At 41.4% G+C, this 27,325-nt stretch overlaps 4 protein-coding genes across 5 annotated transcripts in view; 1 reads left to right on the plus strand and 3 right to left on the minus strand.

The window, feature by feature from the left end:
• Positions 1–5,116: 5,116 nt before the first annotated feature.
• pnrc2 (proline-rich nuclear receptor coactivator 2) lies at positions 5,117–9,591 on the plus strand. Its single transcript, XM_080858591.1, has 3 exons — positions 5,117–5,274; positions 5,851–6,069; positions 6,503–9,591. The coding sequence occupies exon 3, from the start codon at positions 6,519–6,521 to the stop codon at positions 6,999–7,001; it is 483 nt and encodes a 160-aa protein (XP_080714717.1). The 5' UTR covers positions 5,117–5,274; positions 5,851–6,069; positions 6,503–6,518; the 3' UTR covers positions 7,002–9,591.
• Positions 9,592–10,186: 595 nt separating this feature from the next.
• srsf10a (serine and arginine rich splicing factor 10a) lies at positions 10,187–18,193 on the minus strand. 2 transcript variants are annotated; one of them, XM_080857442.1, is made up of 5 exons: positions 18,058–18,193; positions 12,819–13,663; positions 12,420–12,609; positions 11,998–12,051; positions 10,187–11,182 (listed from the first exon to the last, which is right to left on the minus strand). In XM_080857442.1, the coding sequence occupies exons 2-5, from the start codon at positions 13,063–13,065 to the stop codon at positions 10,867–10,869; spliced, it is 807 nt and encodes a 268-aa protein (XP_080713568.1). In that variant the 5' UTR covers positions 13,066–13,663; positions 18,058–18,193; the 3' UTR covers positions 10,187–10,866. The 2 variants fall into 2 exon arrangements, with proteins under 2 accessions (XP_080713568.1, XP_080713567.1); XM_080857441.1 differs by having other exon boundaries at positions 10,187–11,188.
• A 382-nt stretch (positions 18,194–18,575) lies between these two features.
• fabp10a (fatty acid binding protein 10a, liver basic) lies at positions 18,576–19,602 on the minus strand (the record flags this gene model as incomplete). The annotated part of the gene is made up of 4 exons (XM_080857443.1): positions 18,576–18,626; positions 18,752–18,841; positions 19,113–19,285; positions 19,536–19,602. 4 exons carry the CDS (start codon positions 19,600–19,602, stop codon positions 18,576–18,578), a joined length of 381 nt encoding a protein of 126 aa, XP_080713569.1.
• Positions 19,603–21,816: 2,214 nt separating this feature from the next.
• The window catches only part of myom3 (myomesin 3), a 42,963-nt gene continuing 37,454 nt past the window's right edge, over positions 21,817–27,325 (minus strand). The window contains exons 26-37 of the mRNA XM_080858465.1: positions 26,948–27,092; positions 26,355–26,414; positions 25,850–25,917; positions 25,433–25,540; positions 24,392–24,479; positions 24,255–24,293; positions 23,748–23,853; positions 23,207–23,370; positions 23,032–23,068; positions 22,825–22,847; positions 22,642–22,697; positions 21,817–22,274 (exon numbers count right to left, since the gene is read on the minus strand). Coding sequence (XP_080714591.1) covers positions 22,008–22,274; positions 22,642–22,697; positions 22,825–22,847; positions 23,032–23,068; positions 23,207–23,370; positions 23,748–23,853; positions 24,255–24,293; positions 24,392–24,479; positions 25,433–25,540; positions 25,850–25,917; positions 26,355–26,414; positions 26,948–27,092 — 1,161 coding nt within the window. The 3' untranslated portion in view covers positions 21,817–22,007. The remainder of the gene's footprint in view (positions 22,275–22,641; positions 22,698–22,824; positions 22,848–23,031; positions 23,069–23,206; positions 23,371–23,747; positions 23,854–24,254; positions 24,294–24,391; positions 24,480–25,432; positions 25,541–25,849; positions 25,918–26,354; positions 26,415–26,947; positions 27,093–27,325) is intronic.

The following is a 27,325-nucleotide window of genomic DNA, read 5'->3' on the forward strand; positions in this document are numbered from 1 at the left end:
TGATAGACTATAGCCATCAGAACCACTACAGAGAGCTGCCACTATGATCAAGCATGTGTGAGTGGTGGTAGTGCAAATGCAAGGGGATTAACAGTGCAAGAAAAACTATTACAGTAAATAATATAAAATACAATATAAAATAAAACTACATAATACAACATTGTGTGTATGCAGCACCAATTGAAAAGTCATCTTTACAGGCACATGTCATTGTGCCTTCTTCCTCTCATTCAGGTTCCCATTGTTTGAAAATCCTACCCACAGAATACATATATTGTTTCTAATATGTAATGAAGCATTTTTCACCTTCTGTTATTGAAAAAGCAAAACATTTCATAACACACTTTATTGTTGATATTTTGTTGCATCTGTTACATCCAACTTCAGTATTTCAGTACTTCACTTCCATATCAAAGAGGAAGTTGCCTTGAATTCAGAACAGGCCCAAAACACGCACAGGGCAAAATCTGAACATTAGACAAACGATTTAAACCCATAGATAATTTAAAAATAAACAATTATGCATACCTTGGTGCACTCATCAGGAAATGGAGTTTTTAACAAAGAGCAACTAAAAAGAAAGCAAGCAAGAAAGCAACTAAATGCACTTTCTCTGAAATCAGCTGAATGGGGAGGGAGCTGGTGCCTCACCACAGGCTTGCACATAGGATGCTCTGCTTTCATCACAGCTGTGACCTGCTACACTTCATAACTGACAAATACAGAAAAACTTGATTCCAATGATGTTATGTGAATTGTATAAACACATTCGTTTTATTAATGGTGGTTCCATTATGGATAAGTGATGGTGTGAAGCGAAATGAAGACCATATGAGTGAGATCAGTCTCTGCTTCATATACACAAAGAATTTGCATACAAATATATTTCTCCTTACCAGTTTACAAACAAATCACAAGACTAGGTAGTTAAATAAAAAAACAAGGTTTAATGTCATCTACTCAAACCACTGCCATGGTCATGTAGAAATAGCAGAGAAGTAGAAATTATTGATTAAAGTTGGATATTAAGAAGACTTACCATGACTGTGCGATAGCTTGACCTTTAGTCCTGTTTGACTGTTTTTAATATTGTTTTTTAAAAAGGAAATTACTTTAAAATCCACATTGAGGTCATATTGACAGCGATGCACTGCTCTGATTGCGAGATAACTCCATATCCCCGATAGAACGAGAAAGAGGCGACGGAGAACAGAGGGGGGTGGGGTGGGGATTGAGAGGGGAGGAGTGATGGCACAGAGAGAAAGCGTACAAAATTACATCTCTACAAGAAACGATTCCCCTCTCTCGGCTGTAGATAAACCTTGTGACTATATCCTCATAGGTCACACTTCTTCAGGTATTCTCTCCAGGTCTACTAGACTAGAGACTTACATCTCAACCATATAGCTGAAAAGATACACCCCTAAAAGCCCCTTGAACCTTTTGAAACCTCCTAGAGTCACCTCAGAAATGAAATGACCAAATATGATTTTATCTTTCTTTCTTTCATTTTTTAAATGTTAGACATTCTTTTAGCTTCTGGTAAAACCCACATATAAATACTTTCCCCCCTTTGCTTCCTACACGGAGACTGCAGTGGCCTAATTCATCCAACACACATATCACTCTTCCAAGGCTTTGCCCCATGAGAATGGATGTTGCCAAAGAGAGGGAGTGCTAGATGAAAACGCCTGCCTCCCTAGCCCCCTGTCCCGATTTACAGGTCCATTTACTCATCTGCTCACTAACTGGTGAGAAAAGCGAGAGTATCTCTGGTCACACACAGAATCCCAAGGCAATGTCACCTTCTATATACAGTATTTTATCAGAACCCGGAACATAATACAAATCTCTAAAGCATTCTAACGCTCCATATTGTGGTATTACATTTAGTGAACGCAGAACAGTGAAAATGTTGAAAGTATTCTTTCACAAAATGATTTAGTAGGATCATTTACAACCTCATTAAAAAGATATTATTGAAATCTGTTGAAACACTAGAATGTTTAAAATGTTTTCCAATTTGACCGGAGGCTCAGTTATTGTGTTTAGCAACTGAAGCTCATTTATTGTGTTTAGAAACTTGCCAGTGCCAGTTGTGTCAGTACAACTGAACCGTATGATAAGGGATAATAATCACATGTGTCACACACAAAGACATAACAAATGAAATACAGTATTTTCAAAAATACAGCTTTATTCCCAGGCTTATCATACAGCATTACATGTTACAGTTGTATACCAAGTCTGGCACAATTGGTCTTTTAAACACACAATGACCCTATGTCAATTATCAGGGAACGCAGCTGTTCGCCGTCCATTACCCTGGCCTGACATGTCTGGTTTATGGACAGGCACATGTTATGGGCCATTGGTCTGAGAGTACTGTTGGCACAGGCAGTAGACAGACGATGTTTCCTCATCCTCCCCCACAGCGGTGTCCTGCTGATGACTCCTATGCGTCTGAGGGGGGAGTGGAAGAAGGAGGAAACTTGATTACTATGATAAGTCTTCTACAGCTGGGGAAAAAGGACCCTTGTGAGCTGAATTGATTTCTCAAGGACGTTTTTTGGGAGAGAGGATATGGCTCACTATATAGATAATATGAATCGGGCAACACATGGCTGTTTCTGGCACACCATGTATAAAGGCAAGGAAATTAGTTTCCTAATGTTAACTTTCATGACTGTCTAACATTGCCTCTCTTTCTAAATTCTGTTTTTGTAATCAAACTAATACATAATATTTGTATTCTGTTGATTGTATCAAACAATCAAGGCAAAAAAGACATTGTATTAATTTCTGAAAACAGAAACTGCACACTATGTCTTTATTATCATGTGTCATGGTAGGCAAACCTCATGGATCTTTCAACCTTCCCCTGACAATCGTAATTAGTGATCTGTTCAGTGCTTTACCGTATAGCCTGTATCTGGAACTTACTAATATGAAAGACATAATACTTTCCTGTATGGGGTCCTCAGATGTTGTTGTCTGTGGCTGTGCCTGTCATTGATTTCTGTCTGTGTTTTGATCCTGCAGAGCTACTAACAAAGCGCTCTGCAAGAGGTCAAATTTGGCATTCGGATAGCCTCCTTGCATGTGTGCAACTGAGGGGAGCTGTCCCTGCGACCCACTTTCCAAACATAGTTCCCTTGAGCCTATGGGAAACAACCTCGCAAGGCCTATCAGGAGGTGTGTGTACTCTCAATCCATATAAGGATCGGGTATATTTTGATAAGCGAAAGATTGTGTAACAGTATTCCCCTCTTTCCAGCCAGCTGTGATAATCCATGAACTGTGGATTGTATTTAGCTTTGTACCAGAAAAGTCACAGGTACAAACATTTTGGACTTTGAACCATGTGCATGTTCAAGTATAACCTCATCTTGTTACCCTTGTTTTTGAATGGTTGATTCAAATGATCACAATGATGGCATCATGTTTTTTTCTGCTTTTGACAAAAAAATTAAGCACAAAAATGGTGATTCATGGGTGACTGTCCCTATTTCAAGGATATTTTGACAAGCACACCTACATTTCATACAATAGGTCTCTGGTCTCTTATGGCCTCTGTGGGTGCAAAGGTGACCAGCAAATGTGTTTTTTCAATAGAAGCCAATCCCAGACTTTCCTCAAATGCAACCAATCGTCCACTGCAGGTTTAAGGTTTGGTGCAAGACACTGACATCTAGTGGAACTCAAGTGTCAGGTTACATAGCTTACAAAATGTTCCATAGTGATAGAGTCTAAACGAGCATGCAAAACTTCTTGAAGAACGGACCGGTACACACAGTCAGAATTTCTGGAGTTTATTTCAGCGTGTTACTCTGAGAATGGCTAACATGACTGTACCATGTGTTGGCATTTATATCATTAAGTCAGGTAGAATACAGGGGGGGGGGGGGGCTGTATAACATCTGTGCATTTATGAGTAAGATTCATTGTTATGGCTGTCGTCAATATGTCTTGAAACTCTCTTGATAATTTTACTTCGGCATACTGGCATTGAAAAAAATCATGTCATGTTTTTCTGTAGTAGCTCAGTATTTGTTAAAGGTAACAGTGAGGTCTGTAAAAAACTGGGCCTATTTTAGTACAATGACTATAAACTAAATTTCCTTCTTGTATTGTGCCACTCCCATCAGCAGGAAGCCATTTGTCCATACTTGTTTAGGTGGAGAGTGTTAAGTCACCTTTTGAAGTGCAGCCTGAGAAAGACATCATAAACCCCTCGAAAACAGGAACTTGTGTTTTACACCTCACAGACTGTTTGGTTTGATTCCAGTAAGTAAGCCTAACTTAATTGGCTTTCATACTTCATTGTTTTCAGCAATCAGAAGATTCTTAATTATTTCAAAATCACAGCAGTGTTGGGGGAAATTATGTTCTGAGTTTAGGAATCATTAAATCAAACAAGAATTGCCACATATCAAACTGTAAACTAGAAATGTGATAACTACAACCATAAACCTTCCACCACATCTGTATCTTTTTAATACTATGCAGTGTTGAGAAAATGAGTCTGATAGGCTGTTGCCTCACTATAATGGCATGTTCAATATTGTCCCTAGCTTACTTACTAGCCTACTTTTAAAAAACAACAACATCGGTCTGGGGTCTTTAAGGTTGTTATTTAGCCCATTGGCCAACTGCTTTTGTTTTTCAAAATCTAGATAACAACGGAAGCCATTGACAGATTAACTAAGTGAAGTATTTTGGCTAGGTCTATCTATTTTCTTATTAAAACCTACAAATGTCAACGTCTACGAGTTGTATAACAGTTTCGATGAACATATGTTGCAACCTCATCATACATAGCCAAGTAGACGTTAATCATTATAAACTCTCAGCTTTAAAGTAGGCGTATACTTCAGCAGTTTGTGGAATTTCCTTACACCAGAAAAAGCGGAACGGAAAATGTTTTTTTCTTTTCTTCCCCTAACATCAGTGTGACGTCAACACTTAGGCAGCTGGCAACAGGCGTTGTTACCTTTCCTTCTCTTCTCTGATTGGTCGCTTGCCTCCTGCACTGTTGAATGATTGGTCCCAAACGAACAAGGGCGAACTACATAGGATTGATTCGGATGCCATTTTGTTGCAATTCAGACGGACACGGAGAAGGAAGTGTAGGAAGAACCATCTCGCTGTAAAGCGTTCGTGGGTTTCCAACTTGTTGACATATCGTTAACATTTTTTTCACCCAGAGCTGTTAAGCATTGGGCCGTAAACCTTTTGACGAAAGGCTTTTACCATCAAAGCCTGAGGAAGTCGGTAAGGTTCCTTTTCTATTTTCTTGGTTTCGTTCGATGTTGTGGACGCCATGTTGAGTTGAGTTCTTTGTTTTGGTCTGTGGCCAAATGTACGTTAATCTAGTTGATATAGAATTCAAAGAAAATATTTGAATGGTTCATGATTGTACACAGTTTTCTGCATTGAATTAGACATCCTTATTTAGATTGATTTTCTGTCGAGCACCCATTGTAATTTTACGTACTAAAGATGCAGCCGTCGCAGCAGAGCAGATTAACGATAGAAGACAAGCTAACGATAGCTAAACCTTTTACGTAATCATTGCGATACAGATTTCGTCAAAAATAATCTTGTGTTTAAAAGGCATACTGTTCTGATATTTGTAGCATTAACTGTTGGTTTCCTTATATTCTTGGTTGGTAAGTCAACAAAACTCAAGTAACATTGTCGTAAACAGTTGTAGCTTGTTAGATATTAAATTAACTGAGATTACTTTATTGACTAGGTGACAATTTATAGTTTAACCCTGTAACGATTCTCCAACCGTATTAAGATGCGAGATATCAGGTATTAATGTCAACTAATTATTTCCTGCAGTTGCTGACTTCTGAGCACCGTGAGTCGAGGTGAATTGATGTTCAGCTCGTCTACACGAAAAAACACCGCTCATTGGCACATGAACACGTCAGATCTTGCTGGACATAAACGTGCAGCGAGAAGTAGAATCATTACTACTTCGAGGACCTGGAGCCCAGTTGGTGAAGAGAAGTTAAGAATTGAAAATACCCACGTACTCAACTCTCTGACAACAAAGAGGTAAGGCTGTGTTGGCAAACAAGTGGGGGATGGTAGACGGGGGGTTTTCAGTGACGCCACTGACTGGTTTGCACGTAGACGTTTCTTTGTTGTCGGCCGACTGCAGAAGCAGCAGCTAACGTTACGATGCACAAGGTTCAATCGGACAGTAGTGCTTGTACATTTGCTAGCGTAAGCCCGTTTTTATCAGTGTTTCGGTAAATTAGTCGACCCGATAGAAAAGCATTCAAGTTATTTTTGTTCGCATGTTCCCATTGCATTGCATGTCAAGGGCAGCAACACATTTACAGTCATTCAGCCAAAAAAAAATATCTATGCCACACAGAAGATGTGGACAATTACAAACAATTTAGAAAATGAAGTACCTACAATAAGACATTTCAGGTAAATGCTACATTGATTTGACCAATAATCCCCTACATTTAAATTTCAGGTGACAAGAGTGAGCCATGGGAGGTGGAGAGAGATACAACATTCCAGTTATCCACCCGGAGCGCCCTGTGCCCAAGAAGAACCATCAGCTGGGCCGGGGAAAGCAGAGGAGCCGTGATCAGAATGGTGTGCCTGTGATAACACCCACCGGCTCCCCGGGCGGGCCTCACCACCACGTCCACCGCAGAGTAGAGAAAGGCACTGGCTTCCCCTGGTCTCCCGAAACGCGGCAGGCCGCGTCGGCAGAGAAGAAGAAGAATGCCACTGTCCGATTTGCCACCACCCACGACCAGAACTTGGAGGGCGCCATGTCCCACCTGAACAGTTTGCTGGCGTCTCAGTGCAACCAGAACTACGCTGGGGCGAAATTCAGCGAGCCGCCCTCCCCCAGTGTTCTGCCCAGGCCCCCAAGCCACTGGGTGGCCCTTCCCATGGGCCCCTGTGACGGCCGCGAGATGATGGCCTTCCAGCTGAAGAGCCTCCTCAAGGTTCAGGCCTAAGCAGACCACATAGCCCCCACACCGATACCAATCTCAGGGCTCCAATTGGGTCCCCTGCCCCTCCTGCAACACAGCAGCACTGTAATGCATTTTTAGACCTATTTTTAGATTTGAGGTATTGCAGGGTGACTGGCATTTCAACAGATATGCCTCTGTGAGCTGTCACTCGCCCTTTTAAATTTTGTTTTTTTTAAAAGCTAACCCAAACTGAGGTGTTACAGCATTGCAGTCTTACAGGAGGGAGTGGGGAATGTCTAAATGGGGCTCGTTTCTGTGATTAACGATGAACTGGATATCCTTTCCTGTGGCTTTGTTCTTTTGTTTTGCTCTTTTTACTTTGGCCGTTATTCTTCTCAATCATTTTTTTCTCCCCCTCCTTCCTCTTTGGGAAGCCTACTGCACAAACTATCTCTCCTAACAGTCCACCTTTGTGGAAGACAGCTTTCCATACAACCTTTAGCTTGTTAGTTTAACTCAACATGAGGCATTCGATTTTGGTCTCTCACAGACCTCTGCTAAGGCACTTCAGCGTTTTTAGTGTACTTCTAGTGAAGCATTCCTGAACTGTCTTCATTTCAACTCTTGCTGTCGCTGGGAAGTTAAAGCCACTTTGTTCTGCAGGGAGACACGAGCTCTGTGAGTGGAGAGATGTAGCTTTAGTTAGAGTGCAAGTCACATGTGAACACGGCCTCAAAAAAAAATCTTAAGACGAGACAATGGCACACTGACCTTGTACTGTGCAAACAACTCCTGTTTTCTTTTCTTTTTTTATTGTACAGCGCTGTGCGCTCTGCACTATAGGAGTTGAAACTGTACAAGGTCTGCAACAGCTTAAACGGTAGCCAATTTCCTTTGAATCCATTTCTCTCATGCGGTCGTTGTGTGCCGTAGTTCTTTTCCATTTTGGGGGTAAACCAAAGCAGTGGCATTAATCCCCCCCCCCCCCCCCCATCTGTTTTTATTTTCCCCTCGTTTCTGCCAAATGGTTGTGGTCACAAGTGCCATATAGGCCACATCCATGGCACCCCACCTTGGGAACTGTGTCCTCTTTTGTTGAAATGCAATCAGTGCCGTTACTTCTTTCCCCTCCTCCTCCAGCCTCTTCTGAGTCTCCACACACCATGCCACGCGGAAGAGGGCTAAGGTGTCAGTTCTGTGCTGATGCATAGCCCTGTTGGCCTTTTTTCTTTTATTTCTTTATTCCTTTAGTGGAGACTTTGAAGCTTAAGCAGAGGAGCAAAGAAGGCGGGGGGGGGGGAGGAGGCAGAACCTGGCACAAGAAGGCTTCAGACGTAGGGTGTGTTTAGTGTGGGTATGTTGTTTACATGTAGAATACTGAAGGTCACTTGGGTGACTCCTGCAAGCGATATCCCAAGGAATTACTCACTGCCCCCCACACCCCCACAAAAATGGTGTTGCACTGCTGTTGTATACTGTGTCTTAGAGGTTCCAGGCCCTGGCTGCCTTTCACGGCAGTGGGTACGAAATCTGCCGTCTCTTAAGTGCGTGTTTGAGCGAGAAAGTGTGAGTGTGTGTGTGTGTGTGTGTGTGTGCGCGTGTATGGGTGTTTTTGCGAGGCGCACTTTTGGATGAGGTCCTCCATCTCTTTGCAGAACGGGAAAAGTTTAATGGCCATCTTAAAGATGACAAAACAAAGCAATTACAGCTCGTCAGATATGTTATAGTAAAAGAGCCATGTATATAATGAAATGTATAAAACTGTAGCATATGTACATTATGCAGGATCATTTTAACCTGCTGATAAAGTATTTTTAGTAACAACACTGAATGTAAGAGTCATGCAAAGGACATGGCTTGATTTAAAAAAAGAAAATGCTGAATATTTTTGTTAAAAAAAAAGAAAATATTTGCCTATAGCACGTGTCGATACCCCTGCACTGTCAGATGTTGCCAGTGCTCTTGCACATGTTTGTTTCTTATATTTTTAATTTTGTATAATGAACAGTGTAGGGAGAAAAATAAGCTTTAAGTTCAAACGTGTTAAAAAAAATTGACCCCAGAAACAGATTGTTACATGTATGACATTTCTTTCTTTTTTTGTAAACCTGATGAAGTTCGTTTTTTTTTTTTTTTTTAAGCCATTTATTTGAATCATTGTTAGCTGTCAATTTCAAACCACACTTTTGTAGGCTTTGAAATGCATCAAAATTGTTACCATGTTGTTTATAACCTTTCCACCTGATGCCTTGTTTTCTCCATCATTGTTTGTTTGAATCATACCTGTTTATCTGCCATTCTTCCGCTGGCAGATAACCGACCCCAGGTTTTTATCTTTTGTTTCCCCCCTATTTTAGTTTTGAAATTGTATGAGTTTTTTTCTTTTCTTTTCTTTTTTATTGCCCTCTGATCCTCAAAGAATGTTCATACATGTAATAATCTGTCTTGTTCAAATTTGTACCAATTGGCTTTGAATTTTGTCCCACTCGATCTTGTCACCAAATGAATTGCAATGCCCAACTAAATTTGATCTTTGAAAAAAAACTAAACCAAAAAAGAGCACTATTTTAAATTTGGCTAATTTGAAAAAAAAAAAAAAAAAGTTTAATAAAACCCTTTCCCTTCCCCCCAATACTTGTGTGTGTTTCATGATTGCTGTTCCCTCTTAAGTTACGACACATAATTTGTTGTCTGTAGATTATTGGTATATAAGGATTTACTGGCTTTCTTTCTTACAGGGCCAGATACACATTAGTTTTGACTGACCAAACCTCAATAAGTCAAGCAGATCTTAGTTACGTTGTCTTGTTCTAAAATGTGAGGTTTCTGGATAAGTGGTAGTCGTTCTGAAATTTCAGCTGTATCTAAGGCTTGTTGCCAGGCTGTGAAATGTATTTAATACTCCTTCACAGAAACCATACAACCAGAAAAATAAGTGTTGTAAAATGTTAGCCTGCAAGAAAATGCCTATTATATTGGAGAAAGGGCAACTTTCAAGGTTGAGCGAAGACTTTTTGGCATGAGGCACCCACTACCCCAAGGGAAAGAGAGCTGAACGTATAGCATTTTACTAACGATTTGCAATAAATGCAATTAGATTAGTAGATTAGTCATGTTTTTTATAAGCAGCACTATAAATTGTACCATTGAACCGCATCCACACTAATAAGAGTGGCTGTTTTTATCATGTTTAGGTGTTTTTGCAAGATGTACCACAATCACAGAACTAGAAAAAAAAGCTCTTTATTGACATATGAAACAAAGTAAGAAACAGATGGAACAAACTTCACTCTAGTACAACTTTCCAAAATATATCATTCCTGGTGGTTTATGTAAGCATAACAAAGCAAGAAAACATCAGGAAGAAAAACTTGTTTTTTTATAATGGGTCATACGTCACATGTATTGCAAAATGAGGGAGTAATGATGCGCAGAACTATGTACCTTACAAAACCTTTACAAAGAACCACCAAATTTGTCACACCATACATGACTGGCTTCGGCACAAACCTAGTTCCCATTTATAGTACAAAAGGCTGACCCAGACTTTAAGTTAACGTTTTCTCTAGACCTGGAAGAAAAAGATTTAGCTTGAAAGAATTTTCCAAATTTCACAGTCTCTGACTAAGCACAGAGGCAATTTAAAATCTTGAAGAAAAAAAAAAAATGTCAGGACACTACAATTTCAGAACATGTCAAAAATAATGTCTCTTTTTACAACTTACAACCAGTTTTCTCTTCAGAAACAAACCTCATGATCTTGTCTCATCAACTAAAGATGGAGAGGGCCTAGCGTCACTCCATTCAAAATCTGAATATTAAATGCCTGTAGTTAGAGATGTCTGTTGTAAGAAAATGGTAAAATAAAGGTGTCCCTTGTGGGGTGGGGGGGGCATGCTGGGGTGCCTTAGTGCCCCCCGGATTTGCGGCCAGCCCAGGAGCGTGAGCGGGATCTGGAGCGGGACAGAGAGCGCGAGCAGGAGCGGGATGGGGAGCGCATGCGAGACTCCTTCGGAGCCTCACGTGAGCCAGAAGTATGGCGGAAGTCCTCCACGGCGGGGCTTGGGGATTTGGAGGGCGAGTGGGTGCGGCGCCCCTTAGCTTTGAACCTGTTGGGGGAGGGGGAATGGGACGGCGTGTGGCTGTGAGAGGCACCGGCACCACTGCCACCTGCACCACCGCCACTGCCACGGTGAGCTCGGTGATGCTCCCGCTGAGGAGGCCTGTACCTATAGAGAGCCAATGAAAAGGCAAAACTGACTGAAATAACAGTAACTAACAGGTAGGTAACAGCACAGACCTGGGACAAGACTTGCAGGTAGGTTAGGGGAAAGGCAGCAAGGAAATGTTCTATTGAAATTACATAGAAACCAATTAGGATTGTCAAAATGCATGCTGATCTTGATCAAAATTAATTAATTTGGATTGACAATGCCCCATCCATAACTACATCTCCTCTGCTTTAAATATGTGGTATTCCAACACCATAAATCACATCAAAATATTTCCATTTTTCAACGGTGTATTACTGAAGCACGGACACCAAAAGTATTAAGAGGCATCGACGTACCGCAACAAGAAAAAAAACAAAAGGTGTCTACTGTACACTCTTTTGTAAATGTTAGATTTTACTGTACAGATACTTAAATTACTTAAGTAAGTAAAATATTTTCACTGTCCATTATTGTCACACGTACAATTATCAATGTTTTTTTGTCAAGATATTTATGGCAATAATTCTGACCTACTGCCTTGGCTGGTGACATAAATGAATAAATAAACGTGATAAAATAAAGACGGTTGAGGCCTCAACCCTGGCACTCTGTAGGAGTTTATGCACTAGTGAACAGAAGGCCATTCAAACGTCTGCCTTGCTGTGAAGTGGGGTGTGAAAAGTCTTGCTTCTCTGGTATAAAAAGTCTCCACAAATCTTAAGACCCTTTGACTCTTTTACAACCACTATAGCAGCTGTGTGCCATCAGGGCAGTGCGTGTGTGTGTGTGCGTGTGAACTGCTTTACTGTCCACAGCAGGCCTACCTTTCATTCTCACGGCTTCTGCTGCGTCTGCTGTGTCTTCCATGCGATCGTGACCTGCAAAAGGGGAAAAAACACCAGCACATGCCTTATCAAGCAGAGGACCATGGAGCACACATCTTTCACAAGCCAACTTAACATTCACACAACTGCTGCACACCTCAAGATGATATTCGTTCACTTCTAAGACCTGAAGAGTTTGTTCAAGATGAAAACTAGACTAGATCAATGATGTACTGTGGTGTAGCATTACAGCTATTAAGTATTTTAGTCACACAACAGAAACAGTTCAAAATGTGATTCACCCTCAAATTACAGACCCATGCACACACGCACACACGCACACACGCACAGAGTGACTGCTTTGAGCTTCGGCTGTGCCCTTTCGGACAAAAAGTGGAATGTGAAAAGTGTGATGCTCTTACTCTCTAGGGCTCTCAGAGCGACGGGGCCTGCTGCGCTCGTATGAGGGGCTGCGAGACCGGCGGCGCTCGTGGCTGCGCTCGTGGCTGCGGCTGCGAGAGCGCCTGCGGCGACCTTCGCCGCGCTCGTGGTCATCGTAGCGCGAGAAACTGCGCGGGGAATGCCGTTCCTTTGTTTTCATCTGGCCAGGAGCTGCAGGGGGACATGAATGCTATGGGTTAGACACCGGGAGACATTTCTTACCATTCTCCATGCATGCAACTTTGAAAGTGGACTACAGTAACCTGCAAGACTAATGCAAGAACATGAGCTCTTATAGCAGAAGGCCTGAGCTGTTACCCAAATGTGTGGCAATACTACAACCGTCGTAACAAACATGATATTGAACCACGCTGACTCACTCTTGCGATCTCCTTGGGCAAACTGGATCTCGATCTGGCGGCCAGCCACCCACTTGCGGTCCAGGTTGTGCAGAGCATCTTCGGCATCACGCACGTCTTCAAACTTGCTGCTGGGGTTAAGGTTTTTGACTGGTGCAGTACTTAGGCAAGAAGGGGGTTCAGGATGGGGCAAGGGGGGGAAACTACCATCTTTTAGTTTTACTTTGATTAATTTACATGGCATGGTCACCAGCACAACAAAGAGCATAGTGACAAGATTAACAGAGGTATCAGTACACAGGAAAAACTAGGGTTATAGGGATTCCACTTGAGGCTTATAAAAGCAATGTAAGGGAAGTGTTTATTGTTATACATTTTTCTTACTTACGTTTTGTGATTTTCAAACAGTCAAAAGATAAAATCAGCCTCTTTTTTATTTGTATAAGTCAATTAATTTTCAAAAAAAGGAAATGTAAACAAAAATCTTGTGAATGCATTCGCTCTAGCTTGGGTAGGATACAAATATTAAGACTCATTACCTTTAATATGCTTGACCTTTGACCTTCGGCTTGACCTTTATGCTGTTTACGTGCTTCCCAGAGGACCTTGGGGGGGGCAGGGGTTTGTGTTTCCTGCTCGACTTTGTCCCCATTATTTCTGTTCTTTTCTCTCTTTGGAACGCCCACTCTGGTCCCCTTTATGTTCCTCTTTGAATCTTCAAGCTTTAACTTTTCTCTTTCATCTTTTCCCTTCTACTTCTTGACGCCTGAATCCTTACGGTCTCTTTTGGGCTTGAATCTACTCTACATGGGTCTTTACAAGATCTTTGTTGGGAGGGTGTCCAGAACTGTATGTCTTTACATTTTCTGAGGCAACAACAGAAGAAATTGCAGTTAGGAGCCATTGCCAAAATGCATTAATATGTTTTGCAAGCTTGTCTTCATAAATCAGATGGAGAGCAAACATATTGACGTCAACATTCCTCTTTTACCCACAATGGTCATTTCAACATTCCCCTTTTACCCACAATGGTCATTTTATGGTGTGATTCGCAGACGGATCTTACAAACAATATAAAGAGCAGTCCTTCATGCATAATTCTGGAATCACACTCAGAAGGCAAGAGGCTACAAAGGATATTGAATGTATGCAAATCCTCTTGGCCGACGATTATTGAAGTCAACAGGAATGTAGACATCTACAATAGGCCCATACCGACCAAACTCACGACGCAAATCCTCTGGCCTAAAGCACCGTGAAATAACAGCACATTAACTTGACTGTCTACAACATAAAATACCTGACTAAGTCAGTTTCTGTGACCTGTTGATATGGACCCCACCAACCTGTAAACGTGTTAAGTTTTACACAAATCACATTTCATTCACACATGAGATTGTAAATGAACAACCACTATCCTCTGCACAGGTATGTTGGGTACTGAAGTCTTAATCAGAGCCTGACCGATAAACCAATTGACGATCTATCGTAACGCTTGATAGACAATTTTCTTTTCTTTTTTTTTTTTTAAACGAAGGGAAGCAAAGACGGACTTAACTAAATTACCGGTGTGGATGTTGCATAGTTTGTCCACAAGAGGGCACACTACGGCTTTGGCAACACGGTTACGAATCTCTGACCACTGTCTGGTCTGTCTCTTCATTGTTGGGTGATAATTTTTACATAAACGCATTACTAAAATGATAGAGGTGGAAGCAAAAATAAAAAATAGATACAATGTAGTACAACATTATTTTCCAGCACAATACTATCGCAATACAGCAGTGCCAAGTATTGCGATATTTATTTATTTCGTATTATGATGTTATTTTTATTTTTGTACAAATGTCCCCTCTTATAACATTACCTCAAGTTTACAAGATGGCACAAGACCTCGTTCTTATCTTACGTCACGGCGGAAATTGGGAAAGGAAGTCCGAGTCGAGAACACATTTATAGCGCCATGCTGGCTACAGAGACTCTGCCGTCATATCGTGGCCCAAATAACGTGATATGATACGATCGCCGCACACCACTTCCCCGTTAAACCTAAATAAACCTGAGAATTTTCATGTCAGCCATGCCTTTATTTGCTGCTGTATTGTTAGTACACGTAGGCTACCATCAGTCAACACAGCTTACATTCAACAACAAAATTGCGTTAGCATTAGTTGAGTGATGGAGGCTTGATTATTGGTTTACTTGTGAAACAGTAAAGCAGTTGTACCAAGTAACTGAACTATTGCCCAATAATTTTCTCCCTCATCATATCCCACACAATCTCTGGATACATCACTGACAGTTGCTAAGTTAGTTAAAATGGCCACAAAGGCAGCCAATGTCATGGGTTGTCAGTCGAAGATTCTGCCCTAAAGATGTTTTCTGAGGGGTAATAAAATGGTTGAAAAATATTTTCTGGAAGCTTGTATAGAATTGAGACCGAGTAAGTGAATATACTGTTACTGTAACATAGTTCTACCTAGCAAACAACAATATTTCAATACTAGATATTAATATAATTTACTGTCTACAAAGAAAGCCGTTGTTTGGGCTACAAGATAATTATCATGAAGCCGGAATCCTTATGGTCTCTTCGGGGCTTGAATCTACTCTACACCGCTCTTTACGAGATCTTTGTTGGGAGGGTGTCCAGAACTGTATGTATTTACATTTTCTGAGGCAACAACAGAAGAAATTGCAGTTAGGAACCATTGCCAAAATGTATTAATATGTTTTCAGCAAGCTTGACTGCATAAAGTAGATGGAGAGCGAACATATTGACGTCAACATTCCTCTTTTTACCCACGATGATCATTTTATGGTGCGATACGCAGACTGATCTTACAAACAATATAAAGAGCAATCCACCTTTTCATGCATAATTCTGGACTCACACTCAGAAGGCATAAGAGGCTACAAAGGATATTGAATGTATGCAAATCCTCTTGGCCGACGATATTGGAAGTCAACAGGAATGTAGACATCTACAATAGGTCCATACCGACCAAACTCACGACGCAAATCCTCTGGCCTAAAGTACCGTGAAATAACAGCACATTAACTTGACTTGACAACATAAAATACCTGACTAAGTCAGTTTCTGTAAAAGTGACCTGTTGATATGGACCCCAAACACCTGTAAACATGTTAAATTTCACACAAATCACATTTCATTCACACATGAGATTGTAAAAAAAACTAACTCTATCTTATATGTTGGGGACTCAAGTCTTAATCTGAGCCCGACCGATAAGCTAATTGACGATCTATCGCAACGATTGATAAATTAACTATATTTTTTTTAAGTGAAGCGAAGATTCACTTAACTAAATTACCGGTGTTGTTGCATAGTTTGTCCACCAGAAGGCACACTATGGCTCTGGCAACGCAGCTATGAATCTGGTCTGTCTTCATGGTAGGGTGATCATTTTCACATAAATTCATTACTAAAATGATAAAAGGTGGAAGCATAAAAATGTAATAACCGATACAATGTAGTACAGCGATATTTTACAGCAACCTACTATCGCAATACAGTGGTGCCAAGTATTTCGTTCGTCTAAAAGATGGAACAAGACCTTGTTCTTATCTTGCATCACAGCAGAAATTGGGAAGGAAGTCAAGAGTCGAAAATACATTTACAGGGCCATGCTGGCTACAGAGACTCTCCCGTCATACCGTGGCCCAAATAACGTGATATGATACGATCGCCGCACACCACTTCCCCGTTAAGCCTAAATAAACCTGAGAATTTTCATGTCAGCCATGCCTGTATTTGATGCTGTATTGTTAGTACACGTAGGCTACCATCAGTCAACACAGCTTACATTCAACATCAAAATTGCGTTAGCATTAGTTGAGTGATGGAGGCTTGATTGTTGGTTTACTTGTGAAACAGAAAAGCAGTTGTACCAAGTAACTGAACTACTGCCCAATAATTTTGTTTTTTGAGGGGTGATAAAAAAATGGTTGACAAATATTTTCTGGAAGCTTGTAAAGAATTGAAACTGAATAAGTGAATATATTGTTAGTGTAAAAGAGTTTGACCTAGCAAACAACAATAATTCAATACCTGTAGATATTAATATAATTTACTGTCCACAAAGCAGTGCCGTTGTTTAGGCAACCAGATAATTATTTATTAAGTGCAATCTTGATCAGAACTCTTAAATCACTCACCTAACTGTTCGGAGAAAATCTGTTGTGTTTCTGTTCAAAATTATCGAATTTTTAAATTCTCAAATGTCGAAATAGCTATTAGAAATCCTATATTGGTCAGTCAGGCATTAATCTGAATTATTTCTGCGAAAATATGATATCCTGCCAAAATGTCGTTACATGGTTATGCAAGTGAATTGGTAAAGTTACAATAGTTAGGAAGGTATTTAGGTCAGACTAAATTGGATAAAACTATCAGCCCCTGACCACCCGACCGGTTGCGTGGTCGAGATGCCTCTGCCGTGTCTATTTTTAGGATGCATGTGTGCCTACACACCTTGCCAAATACAGGCACACCATTACTTCAACTATGAGTGAATGATTTCAACAGGACTAGTAAACGCGAGTCACTTGGTGTTCGGTTAACTTAGGTTAAATCATGCGTATTGCTTTATCTAAATAGGTAAGGGTCTTTGTTCCATTTGTCGCTTTAGAAAAACTAGCCCTTACCATGTCCATTCCAGGGTTGCCATGGAACTCAAAACAGTTTGTTTTTGCGAGCAATGTTAGCCGTTCGGGTTAGCAAACATGGCTTGATACGGGGGTTATCACATATTAACTGGTGCAAATGAGTGGTAATGGTGTTCACTTGCACTATTAGTAATGTCGATACAAATTCTGCTAACAAACTGTGCAAATCACTTCTTAAATTGGGTAGTATACTAAACAAACCATTGCTACGCAATTAGCAAGCTAGCTATTCTAGCCGAAAACATACGTGTATGCTAACGTTAGCCAAATTATCGCTGGTTTCACTATGCAATTTCTACAGTGACCGAAACATTGTGTGTAAACATACGCGGAATATATCTCTTGTTTATAATTTAACTGGTAAGCGTGCCAATCTGGCTTTGCATATACGTTGAACTTCAACGTGAAGAAGATTATTCACTAAACGCCTGAATAGTTTATGGACTAACATGGAGGGCTCAGATGGAGGACCAATCTGCACAGGTGTGCAAGCTAGCTATGCTATCCTAGCATTTATAACGTTTCGGTTTGGTGAAGTTAAATGTAGCTTAATCGTAGTACAAGGTCTTACCTGGATTCGTCAGAAATGTTTCGGATGAAGAGAGATGTATTTGGTGGCCTTAGGTATCTGGCCATTTTTACAATTTCTTAATCCGCTTACAAATTCGGGGAAGCGAGGAAAGGCACCTAGCACACGTCGCCACTCGTCAGTTGTGCCTTATCCGCATGCGCAGATTGTGCTATACCACCACGTCACTAGATCAGATCAGACCAAACCGCACCTCTTGGCTAGATATAAAAAAAGCACCTCTTAGCTATCGCAGTGCTATTTTTGGAATAAATCCAACAATGAATCCTACTAGGTTTGTTTGGTTTAAATGTAATTAATAATACATACACATGTTACAGTTTATATAATATACTTTCACTAAGTTATTATAGAAAGGAAGATTTTCCAAATAAGCATATACATCTCTCATCAGAACAACCTGTTTGTTTATGGCGTATGAAATCAACACAATGGTCAGTTTATATCAATTTTGGTCTCATATGAGACAGTTTATTTAAATATCCTCGTGACAGCTGTCCTCATACTTTCTTGCTTCTTCTGACCATGGTTACTGCTCCTACTGTCATGTGCTGCAGAGGATACAAAATGGTGGAGGAAAAGAAATCAAATAACATTTGCTACTTGAAATACTTTGAATTATTACCATGAGCACTGATGATTTGTTAAATAAGTCAAAGTCAAAAGTGACACTGACCTCCACCATCTCTCCCCCGACAATCTCCTGAGCATGAGAGAACTTCTCTGTCTTACAGATGAGTTTCCCTCCCTGCAGTTGGACAGTGCACTGCCATGAAAAGGAGAAACAAGTAGTAAGGTAAGTAGACATTTACACATTTACTCTCCTACCTACAGACATGTGGGTTTGTGCTTTTACATAAGTGTGCGTCTTACAAATTGAAAACATTACATCAATCATCGGGAATTCCACATCAGGCGTCAGACTGTCAGTGATGAGTAATCAATACATTTTGTTATCGGTATGATACTTACAGAAATTAAATGATATCAAATGGTCAGAATGTCTCATATTTTATAACTCTCTTAACAACAATTACCTTGAGCTTCTTTCCATCCATGGTGGTAATTTCGCTTTCTTTGCCAATGGTGAAGGAGTTGGTGACAGACTGGTGAGGGGTCTTAGAGGTGATGACAAAGTCATTGCCGGTCTGCTTGATCTCGGTCACAGGTTTGATGTCCTTGGCCATTTTGATTACATCCTCAGGGAGAGCTGATGGGAAAAGGAACACTTAGAGGCAGCGGTGGAGACTTTCATCATGAAATGTATTTGGAGCTCAAACCATTAGGTGTCACTGGTGTCACATAGGCTATGGAAGAGTAGTATAATGGAGACTTATTCTGCACTGAATAGTGTATGCACCTGTATGCAAGTGCAACAACGAATGATTATAACAGGTGTGCAATGCATAGGACAGGTATATTCTGGATCCCTGTAACAGTGCTGCACTTAAAGAACTTACAGATGGCTCTGAGGAATTCTTCATAGTTCTCCTGTGTGTACACTTGCCACGTTCCACTGAATGCCATGTTGGATTGTTGTTGTCTTCCCCTTCTGTTTTCCCTTCACCAAATGGGTCGGAGCCCGAGAGATGTATGAAGCCAAGCACAAAGTGAAGAAGCGGTGGATAGCAGGCCCGATATTTATACCAGCTAGGTACCTGTCAACGTGCATCTAATCATTAACGCTCAAACTCTGGAGAGATGGCCTCTGTTTGAACAACCCTGCGTTCACTTGCCCGGCATTCTACTCAGCTCTCATTCCCATCTTAATAAAGGAGTATTTCCACAATGTGCTCTGAAGCATGTCTGTGATATGCACACATTAATTATTCAAGCCAGTTTACAAAGGGACTATTCATGAGACCACTGGGGATTTACATTATGAAACCTGAACCACCCATGCACTCATCCTGAAATTAACAAAAGAACTGGTGATGCAATGAGAATACATATGGTGGCTGTGTTTACACAGCTGCAATTGCTGCTACAAGTGTAGCACTGCAGAAGGAGTCCACATACTATGACTGCAGCTATGTTGTTGGGCTGTCTGTTTTCCTTCCTTCAGTGTTTTCTTCCACAGGGCAATATTTCATACCAGAGAAATGTAACCCCAAACTTCAGGTTATGCCTGAAAATCAATGGTTAAAACTACAATGCATGGGTGAATGACACAGAGGACTGTTTGCTTTTATATTTGCACAGAATATGTCGGGTAACTCAGGTTGCACAATGAATACATAAAGTAGGCCCATTCACACAGTTATAAAATGTTGTTACAAATGTATATCTGAAGGAGAGAGACAGAGTGAGAATTGAATGTGAATCTGTTTTGAAATCACTTTATAAGCACCAGATAAGAAAAGATGATTACTGTTGGCCTGTAAAAGAGAGTCCTACATAGATGGTTACTTTTGTGGTCATTTTCACAGGCTGCTGTACTGAAATGACAGTGACTTAGACAAGGGTGTTGTGCGAAACCCTGTGTAATGGTCTAAAAATATATGGACAGCATGACAAGCATAATAAAATATACATTTCAGTGTAATTGAATTTTTGAATTAGGGCAATACTAATTAGTGGCACACTTTATTTGGATGTTCCCCTATAGCAGTGGTTTTTAACCTTATTGGAGGTACTGAACCCTGCAAGCTTCATCAGTGCATTCGCCGAACCCTTCCTAATTTGAAAAATAAAATATGATTTCTTCAAAACTTAGGTATGTATAAAAACGGCCCGACATTGCTAGTGTGAACCGGGCTCATACTTTGTGTGTCTTCTTGACCCCTGCCGAACCCCTGAGAGTGACTCAACGAACCCCTGGGGTTCGATCGAACCCTGGTTAAGAACGACTGCCCTATAGACTATCTACAGATGCTCAGATTATAAACAAACTATCTGTTGTTAACTACAATTTCTGGTGAAGGTTAAAGTCAGGGGTTGGGTTTGGTTAAGTTGACGTTCAAAGTCAAAGTCAGTTTATTTGGCACAAACGACACAAAGCAACACACACGGGCATTTAGGGTGGCGACACGGGACACACACACACACGCATGCCGAGGTCACAGTGAATTTTTTCTCTGCATTTTTCCCATCCGGGACTGTCCTTCCTCCAGGACCCCAGGATCAGTGGGCAGCCTTTATGGCGCCCGGGGACCAAGTCAATGATCCGTCCGTTTTGGTCAGGGACAGACAGGAGAGTGTTCTATTCTGCATGTTTTTCTGTTGGGGTTCTTAGTGCAGGAAACTCCTTGTGAACACAGGGAGAACATGCAAACTCCACACAGAAAGGCCAAGGAGATAGCCCACCTGAACACTGAAGGCCTGGGGAGAACCTGCCCCCAGTACCAACCGCATCCCATGCGGGAATCAAACCCAGGATCATGTACACTGAACAATTAGAAAGACTGAATTTGAATTTCATCTGTAATGTCTCTAAGATAAAGTCTTAGCCTAATTAGTGTAAGCATCTGGGGCATTTATCATTTTACATATTTCAGACATTCATAAAATATATATATAAACATGTTCTTTTGATTCCCTTGATTTAATGAATTATGTCAGTGGGCCTGTATAGGCTGCTTAAATCTTACACCCCTACAACATTTTATCAAGATGTCCTGACTCAACTTAATGTGTGAACTGAACAGAAGTTGAACAGGTGCACTTGTGAATTACTTTGTTGTTCAAGATAATACACAGGCAAATTGCCACTTATTCAGATGGAGGAACACAATTTCATACTGATGTATATATATTTTTTATTTGGGTGTTACTGTGAAAAGCCGACACACCATAACACACAAACAAGCAATAATGCAACTTAAAGCAGTGTGTAAGAAGTGCATCTGATTCCTAATAGCATTTCTGATGAAAGCAACTATGAAGATGCCAAACAGTAGGCCCTCCCTTGAAAGTCACAGGCTTTAATAACACTACATCTCCACTGCGTCAGCGCGGGGCTTTTCCCCATGCTTATAAACACTAACGGTCACATTGACCGTTTCACTGCCATACTGGTTGCGTACAAAGATGCTGTAGTTGCCGGAGTCTTCCATAGTGACTTTGTTGATGGTGATGGTGCTGCACTTGGGCTCCTTGGCGACATGGTACTGGTCTCTGGTGACTACTTCTCTGTCATTCTTCAGCCAGAACATCTCTGGCGCCGGATCTCCGTCGGCAAAGCAGGTGAGACACAGGGACTGTTAGAGGGTGGAAATATAGGTAGAGATAAAAAAAATGATTGAGGTCACCAAGAACTCTGCTTAAATGTGAGAAGTAGTGCAATAAATGTCCCTTTTTTTTACTGCTGCAGGACTGTAATGTGTTTGAAAAAATAATAATACTCATGTTCTGAAAGTGTCTTTGAGCTCCACACACTTACTCAAGGTCATCAAGTCACTGGTTGAGTTCAAAGAAATGATTTAACTGCAAATGTACTGTACGCTGCCACTTTTGACTCTTTTTATGTTATAAATGGATGTAATCCATTTCACACTTGAACTTCTCAGTCCAAGAACTGCAAGTCTCTTGTAGACATGAAATGGTTCATTAAATTTCACATCACACCTTTTCCTCCATGATAGCCACAACGTCAGGCAGGCCCTTGGTTACTCGAGCTCGGTCTGCGAGAGGGGAATTAAGCAGGATTACATTAGACATCTGCAGTGCTCCCATTTAGCTGCTTCACAGCACAGATTATATAAGAACAAGAATGACTGCACATACAGTATTACATAAAATAGGCCTTACTTCTCTCAGCTACCGCAACTTGCCTGAAGGAAGAAAGAATCACACCATTAATACAATTCTACTAAACAGCACATTAGCATGGTGCTCCAGCCAAGTAAAAAAGGGATAGTGTCACATAATAAGGACATGCAGTGAGCATTTTCACACACATGCTAGTCGATATAAGCTGCACCACAGTAAACATGCAAAGCATAGAAAAATGTTTACTTCAGTCTCTGGTATTCCAACAAGGCATCATCAAATGCTTCAAAAGGACAGAGAGACAAGGAGAGAAATTATGTTTTGAAAATATGAGTGCCTGTAATGGCTGTAATGTTAATAGTCGCCCTCCCAGTTGTTTTCTGAGGGGACATTAGCCATATGGCACGGCGTGGCTCATTACCTTGGCCAGACAGGTCCAGTGAGCGTTTATGTGTGTCCACACCATCAAACATCTCCAGAGTGTACTTCCCCTTATCGCTCTCAGTGGGGTGGAAGATCTCAATCCACACCTTCAGCATGCTAGTTCCAGGCTTTGTCCTCTCGTCTAGATCGATCCTCCTCTCCCTGAAACAGACCACAGTACCAACGAATGATTACAAGAGACAAAAATAAATAAAAATCGGTCTATCTGCTGTTTATCTAGCTATCTATCTATCTATCGATAGCTCATCTCAATTAAGATAGCACATTTTAAGTAACCTTATTCATTACATACATTTAATTTGGGTATTTGTGAGCAAACTCACGCACAAAGCCAGGCGTATTCAATACCTGAGAGATACAGAGATATGTGTAACATGCAAAAAAAATGCAAAAAAAATGCCACAGCAGAAGAATGTTTGACTGCAAAAGCAGCAACTCAAAATTGATCCTCATGTCACGTTTTCACTCTTCACTCTTAAGGCTTTGAGTTATAGAGTTGCATAAATGGCCGCACTTACTTGAAGTGCCAGCTGGTCTGTAGGTAGCTCAGGAAATACTTCAGGGAACAGTACAGCTTAAAGCCTACGGCAGTGCACTGGATCCTCATTGGACTGGCAGACAGGGCTGTGTGACATATAAGGCATGAGAAGACACACAAGTACTCATAAAAAATACACCACACATACACACATGCACACGCACAAACACACACACGCACACACGCATAAACACACGCACGCATGCACGCACGCACGCACACACGCACCTTGAAGTATTTCCTGAGCTACCCACACACACACACACACACACACACACACACACACACACACACACATACACACACATACACACACACACACACACACAGAAGACACAGAAGACAAGACGGTCTGCATAAGAGCTCTTAATGTAAGAAGAGGGCCCCATCTGCTCCAGGGTAAACTAAACCATTTCCTACTTTCTGGCTACTTTGTAAATTCAGTTCAGAGAGAGCACCCAAGCACAACAGCAGCCAGAACACTCACCGCTCATTTTACCCAGGCTCTGCATCAGCCGGTCGAACTCTGCAGAAACACAAACAGCATTTTGAGAATCATCATTTTTGCAGTAACTGACTGAAGAACAAAGCAGAAGCTCTTTGATCCACCGTCACAAGCCTCACCATCGCCCAGCATCTCCACAACGCTCTCATCCTCCCCTCGGCTGTCGGACACCACCGCCCGATACACACCTGCCTCCCCCTTGGTCACCTGGTGGAGGAACGCAGCTCAGTCCAACTCATCACATGTTAAAGCAGTAATGAACAGAGGGTTTGCAGACTCAAACTCCATCTTACCAAAAACAACAACAACATAAAAAAAAGTATAAAAAAGGACCTGACATGTACATTTGTTCAACTCCTTAGAGTCCTCAGTGCACTCTCTTAGAGAGCAGTCCGTCAGGAGGGTTGTGTTTGTGGGGCGCGCTATCCAGTGAATAAGCATGACTTTAGTGTGGTAGGGGAAAAAGAACAACTGCCCCGGTTCCTTTGGCAATCCAATGCCAGAGGAATCCAGTCAGTCTTTGTGTTTTGCACCATGCAGTGGTGTGTTATTGCACTTTGATGTCACGCTGTTTTTGATAATGGCCTGACCCCAGTACTATCCCTGACTTTATCTTAAAGTGCAACGTCAGGGTTCCTTTTGCCAGGGCACCGACTGACAGTCAATGATTGGGTGTCCGTAATGTAACTGCCTTGCTTCCTTGCTTTTAAGGTAAGCCTTCCTTTGGTCAGTATCAGTATGATTAATATGAGACGCAATAAAATGTAAGACATTGGCAGGTGATGAAGTCATATACTCTACCTTGAATGGCGATACTTTGCTACCTTTGCCACTGTGTGAATTGTTTTGTTTATGCTGTGAACATGCTGTGTCCAGACACAGTGTCTTGAGTTATACAATTAATATGAGACATGCTTAGTAAAATAGCAAGACACCAGCTGATGATAAAGAAGCAGCCTCTCCACTTTATAGCGACACTGTGACACCTGTTGATGATGACTGCGCAGGGGTTGTTTTGCCTATTTATTGATGCTGGGTGAACAACCAACCTTCAGCCTACTCTGTGGATGTGCTGTGATGTTGTGATGTTGTGATGTTGTGATGTTGTGATGTTGTGATGTTGTGATGTTGTGATGTTGTGATGTTGCGATGCTACTCACCTGAGCAATGGTTAAGGAGCTAACGCCAGAGGGCTCAGTGACCACCTGTTTCAGCTCTACCCCATCCTTATACCACTTCAGCGTGGAGTCTTTGTTCAAGTTGGTCACCTATCCTCAGATAATGGATTCACATTAAGTGATGGAGTGGCATGGTATGTCATATGCATACTGATAAACCATTGATGGATATACTACACACACACACACATACACACAAAGACTCTCGCTCTCTCTCTCTCTCTCTCTCACACACACACACACACACACACACACTCTCTCTCTGTCTCTCACACACACACACATACAATCTCTCTCTCTCTCTCTCGTTCACACACACACACACACACACACACACTCTCACTATCTCTATCTCTCTTTCTCTGTCTCTTTTGAAGAAGTGTCAGAGTGATGGATTACCTTGCATGTCATTATCATTTCACAGTCTGATGTCACGACCCAAGACAAAAACTGCTCAAAGTGAGGTCCTAAGGAGAAAAAGACACAGGGAACATTTCTGAATATATCTGATGATTACATTGTCCAAGAGACAAAATGAAATACCTTTATGTGCCACAACTCTGTTATGCATTTTGTGCTTTGAAAAAACGTGTAAAAGTGAATGTAAAAGTCCTTGTAAAAGTAAAAGGCAAGCTACTGCAAAACTTGTACATTAACAAGAAAACCAATGGGAAACGAATGTGGGTTTCACATAGTACCAGGATCAATCCTGGGCTTCAGTCCTTGGAGAGAGAGAATAATGGAAGTCTCTCTGGTTCACTGATAAGGGTGTTCCACAGTCATAAGGGGGCACTGGGCCTATAACTCTTAGAACCCTGACCCCACTTGATCGAGAGCTATGATTGGCCAGAGGGGCCCTGAGATGAAGGGACACGGTCAGGTACACGTCCAGGAGGTCACTCACCCACTTTTCTCTTCCAGTCACGTCTGTTAGCCTGGGATTTGGCCAAAGTCTGCCGGAATTCTGCCCAAATTCAAAACAGGTTTTCAGTAAATGGCACATTTGCACATGCAACAGTATAGTCATAGTGCTGCATATACAACAACGTGAAGCTATGATGTAAGCCTTACACAAAATTGATACTGCCAGAGATATAAAGTCACAGTCTGCCAGAATAGCAATTTCTATAAGTGGCAAAGTCCAATGCACTTTTTCTTGAACTTAGATTAAAAGTGGGAGTTAATCATGAATATGTACTTACAGTACATTTGCCCCAGAGTGTTATTTATAACCGTGTGGAACGACCTGGCATAATGTTCATGCAAATGTCCATGGGGTAAGGACAATACAGAATACAAATGCTAAATGATTCACCTGAGGACTGAAATTAGATCATGACGTGATCATTACCATCCTGCTGCATATTCTCTTGATCAGTTCCCTAGGGCTTTACAGACACGTGTACCTTGCTTTATGCAAATGCTCTGATTTCAAACTGTACGCCCCTCACATTCTCAATGGCAATCTGGTTCAATGACATCAGAGGGTGAACTCACTCTCATCCACAAACACCAGGGTGAACTGGTTCTTGGCACGGCCGTCTCTCAGTTGCGCGGTGTAGGAGCCCTCGTCCTCCTTGGACAGCTGGTCGAACAGGATCTCCAGCAGACCGTTGGCCTTGTCAAAGTTAACCTTGCGGGCCTGTGTTTCAGGGCATGACATCACATACATCAAACCGGAACAATTTCAGAAGACCCCCACTACCAGAGATGCTATCATTATAAATTGCCCTGACATAGTACCAGCCTTTTGTTCATCAGTGGCTTTTCATCAGCTTTTTGTCTTTCTAAAGTGAACATGAATTGAACAAGCGGGTGACAACATGAAACACCATGACATGAATTATGCCGATTAGATCACAGCGGGGTCAAACA

The sequence above is a fragment of the Sprattus sprattus genome, assembly GCF_963457725.1.
Source record: "Sprattus sprattus genome assembly, chromosome: 19".
NCBI lineage: Eukaryota > Metazoa > Chordata > Actinopteri > Clupeiformes > Clupeidae > Sprattus > Sprattus sprattus.

Coding starts and splice junctions, on each gene's coding strand:
- pnrc2 (XM_080858591.1), top strand. CDS start 6,519: ATGGGAGGTGGAGAGAGATACAACATTCCAGTTATCCACCCGGAGCGC.
- srsf10a (XM_080857441.1), bottom strand. CDS start 13,065: ATGCTCTTTGTTGTGCTGGTGACCATGCCATGTAAATTAATCAAAGTA. Junction 12,052..12,419: donor CGCTCTGAGAGCCCTAGAGA/GTAAGAGCATCA, acceptor CCCCTTTTGCAG/GTCACGATCGCATGGAAGAC. Junction 11,189..11,997: donor AGAAGCCGTGAGAATGAAAG/GTAGGCCTGCTG, acceptor GGCTCTCTATAG/GTACAGGCCTCCTCAGCGGG.